Source organism: Pseudonaja textilis, chromosome 3, assembly GCF_049901715.1.
Source record: "Pseudonaja textilis isolate UNSWEBS1 chromosome 3, rPseTex1.2, whole genome shotgun sequence".
NCBI classification, from domain to species: domain Eukaryota; kingdom Metazoa; phylum Chordata; class Lepidosauria; order Squamata; family Elapidae; genus Pseudonaja; species Pseudonaja textilis.
This window is the reverse complement of record NC_141992.1, coordinates 114,582,354-114,589,771: the sequence shown is the minus strand read 5'-3', so window position 1 is coordinate 114,589,771 and position 7,418 is coordinate 114,582,354. Positions and strand designations below refer to the sequence as shown.

General features: G+C 44.6%; 1 protein-coding gene across 1 annotated transcript; it reads left to right on the top strand.

Annotated features, from left to right (window-relative positions):
* Positions 1 to 547: 547 nt before the first annotated feature.
* IRX1 (iroquois homeobox 1) lies at positions 548 to 6,872 on the top strand. Its single transcript, XM_026701011.2, has 4 exons — positions 548 to 1,494; positions 4,055 to 5,057; positions 6,006 to 6,078; positions 6,430 to 6,872. Exons 1-4 carry the CDS (start codon positions 1,198 to 1,200, stop codon positions 6,458 to 6,460), a joined length of 1,404 nt encoding a protein of 467 aa, XP_026556796.1. The 5' UTR covers positions 548 to 1,197; the 3' UTR covers positions 6,461 to 6,872.
* Positions 6,873 to 7,418: the final 546 nt, after the last annotated feature.

Sequence of the window (7,418 nt, the reverse complement as noted above, 5' to 3'; positions counted from 1 at the left end):
CTCTTCAAAACTGGCGGGCTTCCATCTTTACTCCCTTACAAGAACGCGAGGATCTTTTCAAAGTTTATTTTTCTGCAAAGGCAGATGAGGGAGAGAAGAGAGGCTTACATTTTTCGCCGCACAGTACTCGCTTGTTTAGTATTTGCGAGGAAGAGGTTTCTGGGAAGAGCAGCTGGGAGGTTTCATTCTGTGTTTGCGCTTTTACTGCTTTCGGTTATAGACTACCCAAACAAAAATGAAAGTCAGTGGAAAGTAAGCGGCAGCTCCACCCTCCAAAAAGTCTAACTTCCTCACTGGCCCATTCGCTTTCAGCCGACTCTGAGCTGAATTGCAAGGAGTCGGTGTAAGCGCTGGAATTTTTTTTAAAAAAAACAAAAAACCGACCCCGTTTTTGTTTTGTTTTGTTTTGTTCTGAAGGGGACACACTAAAGGCTGGAAAACAGCGAAACCCCAATGTTGGACAGCTGTAAAATCGTGTAGACAGGTTGTCATACAGCAACGGGGGCTTTAAATACGCACGCACTCACGCACGCACACCCCGCACCGCACAGCAGCTGCGCACAGGCACGCATACACACACATACACACACATCAGGGGCGAAGTGGTCCTGGCAAGATTGTTAAACCACGTGCTCCGCGGAGGGGGGGAACGGGGTCGGGTAGGCGGTGCTTGGAGCTCAAGTGGGTGCCAATCAAAGCATCAACTTCAAATTGTATCTGAAAGATCAGCCGGGGACCTTAGGGCAGGCGCATCAGTCGGAGCTCAATTGTTGATCAGATCACATCTAAGGGATTTAGGAGTGCAGACGAGCCGAGATTTGAGGGAAGACGCCCCACCGAGTTTACCCACACGCACTGCGGCCGCCGCCGCCGCCTCCTCCTCTTCCTCCTCCTCCTCCTCCTCTTTCCACCACCACCTCCCCCTCCCCTCCTTCTCCCCTCTTCCACATGCAAATTCTCCGATCCGTCTGAGCGGGAGAGACGGGACCGATCGCAGAACCAAAAAGCAAACGACCTCGGACGGGGCTTCTCTCTCTCTGCCTTGCCCTGCCTGCCTGCCTGCCTGCCTGCCGTCCAACCCAGTCAAGGAGAATCCGGCCGCTCCGCTTTGCTGCCCTCCTCGCTCCTCCGCCGACTCCTGGCTCCCCCTTGCCCCGTCGGCGGGGCGTCCGGTCCCTCCCTGCCCGCGCGCCCGGGATGTCCTTCCCGCAGCTGGGCTACCCGCAGTACCTGAGCGCCAGCCAGGCCGTCTACGGCGGCAGCGATCGCCCGGGGGTGCTGGCCGCCGCCGCCGCCGCAGCAGCAGCCGCCGCCGCCGCCTCCTCCTCTGGCCGTCCGGGAGGTGCCGAGCTGAGCAGCGGCTCCACCGCCGCCGTCACCTCAGTCCTGGGCATGTACGCCGCCGCCGCCGCCGCCGCCGGCGGACCCTACAGCACGGCCAACTACAGCGCCTTCCTGCCCTACACCGCCGACCTGACCCTCTTCTCGCAGATGGTGAGTCTGGCCTCGATCGGACGCGGAGGGGAGGGCGGAGGTGTGTGTGTGAGGGGAGGGAGGAGGCCGCGACCAGGACCCCGGGAAAGTTCGCTAGCGGCCCCCAACTCTTTTGGGGCGACTTTGGCAAGTGAAGGTCAACCCCCCCACACACACACACGCCGCGACCTCCTCCGGCCCGTTTGCTGTTCTCCAAGCTTCTCCGCTGTCCAGCCGGGGGCTCCTTCCGAGACTTCCCTTCCTCGTTTCGACCCGGTCTCGCGGCGGGTCTTCGGAACAATCCCGGGCCAGTTTACAGCTCCGCTTTGACAGGTCCATCCGGAACGGCAAGAGCTCTTTCGATCCGGGACGAATTCTTGGGCTCCTCTGCCTTTGGCCGGCGCTGTTGGAACTTAGATTTCCTTGGTTTTGTGGCCGGGAAAAAGCGCAGCTAGGATCCGAGACGCGCTAGCCCCTAAACCTCTCCCAAGAAAATCGGGCCGGAATTTCCCCTCCCCTCCCTCCCTCCCTTTCTTCCTTCCTCCCTTCCTTCCTTCCTTCCTTCCTTCTCGCGCCGCTGCCTTTCCCAGGTCGTGTCCTAATTTCATAAAATTACTCTCGCTTTTCATTTGAAATGAAGGAATTGACTGGTAGTGTTCATTCGAGTCCTCGTTTGACCACGATGATAAATCGTTTTGAATCCTCCTTCCCCCCCCCCCACGCCCCCTTCAAAATGGCACATTTATGGCGATATATCTGGAATTCAATTTAAATGAAATTAATTGCTTATTGTTCTTGCTCTTTGGTTACTTGCATGTGGACGTTTTAGGATGTTTTCAGAAGAAACGGATTTTCTCTTTTAAGTTTATGCTATGAACTTTTAAGTTTAAGATATGAAACAATTATATGTATAAGCTTGTCTTTTATAGACTTGCAGTCCATTATTATGTTTGTGGTGTTTAAGGATTATTTAAATCGAGCAGAAAGAAGTAAATATATTTAGTAAGGTAATGCCATATCTTATTTTGACAAAAATAACTACTGAAAAACAAACTACAATTTTTGTAAAAAATAAAAAAAAATTCTTTAAAAAGCATCTTTATTCAACTGTATACAGCAGGCAGCGGCTGAAAAAGACTATCTATTTTCACTTACTGTCCACCAGTAAATGATAAGTAGAAGCAGTAATGATTTTCAAGTGGCTACTTCAAAAGAATTCCCAACAGGGGAATACAGAATTTATCATTTCGACAACCAGAACAAAAATAGCTCAGTGAGATAAGGGAATATAGTGAGTAGACCCTAATAGAGTTATTATTAAAAAATTACATTTTGCTTTTTCATAGAGTGTATATCTGTATTTTCTTTTTACAATTACTTTTGCAAACCTGCTTCGAAAAAAAATCAATGTCTTCGCAAAGGAATCTTTGGCTTTTCCACTCGGGTGGTTTTTAAACATTTTAAAAATCTTCTATTTAAAAGACACATGCACAAACACGCGCGCGCACACACGCACACAGGAGAACTTTGACACTAATAGAAAGCAAAGGAGAATTTTAAAAAAATCTTGTTTCTCCTCAGGGTACACTTGATTTCTAGAAACCAGAGCCTAGACTTGAACAGGTTCCTCCCTGAAGCTTGAGGAAAAGTCATAAAATAATGTGTGTTCGCGTGTACTTGCTTAGATGTGCAGTTGGTGGTAATAATGAGGCCTAATGAGGTTGTTGGAAGATAAAATGTTATATACCAAAGGCTTGATGGACTAATTTGATTTTCCTGCTTTACGGCTGATAATATATTGATTGAAAATAAATCACTGTCACTAAAGACGTTCAAAGTTGGGGGGGAAATGTTTTGTTCCACAAAGATGACATCATTTCTGAGAAATAACTATATGAAAGAGTGTCCCTGTGCATGCATTATTTTTGTGCTAGTAAAAGCATGAAGTGGCTGAGATGGAGGGACAAAGACATCCTACTGTAAGCCAAACTCTCATATCCAATTTCCTCTTGAACTCTGGACATTACTTCTGAGTAGGCATGCCATACCGTACTGCTAAGCTCCTACTAGAGATTTATGTGCCTGCTTAATTTTTTCTCCGCCAAAATTAGCGTGACTTCCATGTGTTTAACTCTGGCGGGATTGACTTGTGCCTTATCATTGCCCTTCTATGGTAGAGCAGAGGGAGATTCAGCACAACTCCATTCTCTTCCCTCTCTCTCTTTAAACGGCCTGCCTGGCCTTCTGTTGCACTGGACATGCCCTGTCAGCCTATGATGATGCCCTGATATAATCTTTCTCGGCACTCTTTTCAAGCATTTCTGCTTATTTTTAATAGCACAACAAAATATTGCCCCCTGAATCTAGGTTTCAAAAAACGAGGCTGGTGGGATTTGATGGAGCCTGAAGGGAAGCAGGGAGGGAGGGAGGGAGGGATAGGACATCTTTCCCATCCTTTTTCTTTGAAAGAAAAATCATTTGGAAAAGCTTTGCTGAAGAGCCTGGGGAGACCTTATGGAAAGGAAGTCATGGAATAACTTCCTCATTCTTTTTCTTTTCTACTTCTCTGAATGTCTTCCAGGGTTCCCAGTATGAACTGAAGGACAACCCTGGAGTCCACCCTGCTACCTTTGCTGCTCACACCACTCCTGGTTATTATCCTTATGGGCAATTCCAGTATGGGGACCCAGGAAGACCCAAGAATGCCACCCGAGAGAGCACCAGCACCTTAAAAGCCTGGCTGAATGAGCACCGCAAGAATCCCTACCCAACCAAGGGTGAGAAGATCATGCTAGCCATCATCACTAAGATGACCCTCACACAGGTCTCCACCTGGTTTGCCAATGCCCGGAGGAGGCTGAAGAAGGAGAACAAGGTCACATGGGGATCCCGGAGCAAAGATCAAGATGATGGCAACCTCTTCGGAAGTGACAATGAGGGGGACCCTGAGAAAAATGAAGACGATGAAGAGATTGACCTGGAGAGTATTGACATTGACAAAATTGATGAGAATGACGGAGAGCAGAGCAATGAGGAAGAGGAAGAGAAAGTTGACCTCTTGAGGCAAAGGAGAGATGATGTCCATTTGGAGAAAAATAAGATCTTGCCAATACCAGGCTCCGAAGGACTTAAACCCAAGGAAAGCTTGCCATTGGGCAAGGAGGCCTCAGACAACCCTACCCGGATCTTGAGCCCCAGCAGACAAAACAGCCTGCAAGGCCCAATGCACAACAAGCCCAAGATCTGGTCTTTGGCAGAGACTGCAACTAGTCCAGATGGGGCCCTTAGCAAGCCAGCTCCTCCTTCCCCTCCTGCCCAAGTGAGCCACACTTCTCCCCAGCTCCAACATCCAGCTTTCCTTCCCAGCCATGGACTTTACACCTGCCAGATTGGCAAGTTTCACAACTGGACAAACGGGGCATTCCTCACCCAAAGCTCCTTGCTAAATGTGAGGTCCTTTCTGGGAGTTAGCCACCACCAAGCTGCCCATCACAACCATCACCTTCAAGCCCAGCAGCAACCTTCAGTGTTAACGGCACTCAGCGCTGAAAAGACTTCGGAGAGGACCAGCCCCAAACACATAGGTAATGTTTGAAACAAGCAGATTAAAAAGACTCCTTGCCAATGGATTGGTGTGAACCTTTCAAGGTAGTCCAGACCAGGAAACCAAAATGAAGAATACTAATGCTACCGTTATTGTACGTTTACATACCCCTCCCCTCCCCTGCCTTTATGTTCCAGAGAACTGGGGAGTGTTCCTGCTTTGGACTCAGATTTCTCTTTTCAGGCTGTGGTTCAGGCTTCAATTCTTCCTCCTGCCTCTCAGGGTTGTTTTCACATCTCATTACACTTGGGGATAAGTCCCACTGAACTGGTAATCAGTCACCTCTGATGCTGTAATTTTTGATCTCTCTCCAATGGTCTCTCTTGAATAGAGCCATAACTGGTCAATTGTCCCATGACAGGGAAGCTACTATACACAGCTCAAGTGTTTGTTTGTTTTTTAAAGGCTAAGAAAACTGCGATAGTCTAAATTATTCTATATTAACAGGACTATTAAGTCTTTTGGCTTCTGAAAACCATGAAGTGTGCATAACACATATTGAGTTGGCTTGGGGGGGAGGGAGAGAAATGGTGAGACCTCTCAAAAACCAAAATTTCCCATTGCTCTTCTAGTATTAAAATTATTGTTAAAAGTATTAGCTTAGTGATTTTTTAAAATCTCATTGTAGTATTGCAAAAATAAGACTATGTTATTCTCATCATACAGATGATAGGGAAGTGATACTGTACATTTTGGTTAAAGTCACTGGGAAATTTCCTGGTAGACACAAGATTTGAATTGGGTTTCCAGATTCATATATTAGTCACACAATAGACTATGCCTTTAAAAAACAAAGGTGAGATGGTGGAATATTATTCATTGTGTACATTATCTTTGACTCTTTGTGCCCATGTAAGTAAATTTTGCTAAAGTTCTTTTCCCTTTCTTTCTTTTCTTCCTTCCTTCCTTTCTTTTCTTTCTTCTGCAGAAAGAGAAAATGTAGCAAGAACCGACTCTCCGCCTCAGCAGTTAAAATCTCCCTTTCAGCCTGTCCGGGACAAGTGAGTTCTTGTTCAGTGAAATTTACTTAAAGGGAAGAAAGTGCTTGGATAATACAGACTAATCCAAGCACACCCTCATTATCATAAATCAAAGCAACAATCAAACAATTCAGTAAAGCTTTTCAAGGTGGTATAAACTTACAAACTATATACTTTTGCCTGGAAGTTGTGTGTGTGTGTGTTTAAAAACTGACTTCCCCCACCACAAATGTCACATTGCATTTCTATTGTATGTATGTGTGTTTGTGTGTGCAGCCTTTTTTAAAAAAAAAAATAGTGTTCCCTAATGCAGATGGGTGAGAAGTAGCTGAGCTTTCACTGATAGATGGTTCTGTCTTTTCTTCCCAACAGCTCTTTGACTCAGCAAGAGGGAACATCGTGAATTTTAACAACTCTCCCTTCTGCTTGATTGGTTTTTTTTTTTTGGGGGGGGGTTGTTTTGTTTTTATTTTTTATTTTTATTTTTTGATGGAAAAGGAAATTTCATAGACTGGTTTAAAGAACAAAACAAAAATGGAAATGATTTAAATGACTCTCATCAATCTCTTTTTGCAATAAGGTAGTACCAATTCATTAAAAAAATAAATCCAGCTCCTTAACTGGACTCTTCCAGTTTCCATTATTCCATTTAAAGAAAGTGTAATTCTAACTTTGATTGGGTAAATTGTTTTTGCTAAAGGTTTCTCATGTGATTGTGTTATTCTGTATATAAAGTGGTTTCAAATTGTAAATAGTGCCACAGCAAAAACTTGTCTAAATCATATATTTTTGCCTAATAAACAAAAATGAAATTATGACTGTGCCCTGCATAAGTGACTTTTGGTTTTGCATATGGAAAACTCAAGGTTTTTATTGTTTTCCATCCAATATTAGTAGGCTTTAAGCACTAATCTGTTGAGTTGATAGATTAATTGACTAATGCTTGGGTGACTAATTATGAATATAACAGAACTGGCACACTTTAAGTAATTAACTAAAAATTATTTAACAAAGAAAAATGTTTTTTTCTTCTAAAAATTTTGCATCTACAATTTTAGCTTTTTTAAATTTCCAAATGTACTTCAAAATTATATTGGTTCTGGGATATTAGTAGTATGCAAGTTGAATCGATTAAGTTTAATCAATAAGTAATTATTGTACTGCCTAGTCTACTCAGACGTAAATCCTATTGAACTAAATGAATGTCACCCTCAGGTGCTATATTTAGAACTGCAATCCTGGGTTAAAATGGCAGTTGATGGATAAATTATTTAAACTCTACATGGTCAACATTAAATACTTATGACAATTTCCACAGCAAATGGCACCTTAGAGTAACTCACATTGTCTACTTTTTCATG

Bases quoted from the DNA above. Each gene is read 5' to 3' on its own strand.
- IRX1 (XM_026701011.2), top strand. From the start codon at position 1,198: ATGTCCTTCCCGCAGCTGGGCTACCCGCAGTACCTGAGCGCCAGCCAG. The intron at 5,058-6,005 runs GTAATGTTTGAA...TTTCTTCTGCAG, and splicing joins GACCAGCCCCAAACACATAG to AAAGAGAAAATGTAGCAAGA. The intron at 6,079-6,429 runs GTGAGTTCTTGT...TCTTCCCAACAG, and splicing joins TTTCAGCCTGTCCGGGACAA to CTCTTTGACTCAGCAAGAGG.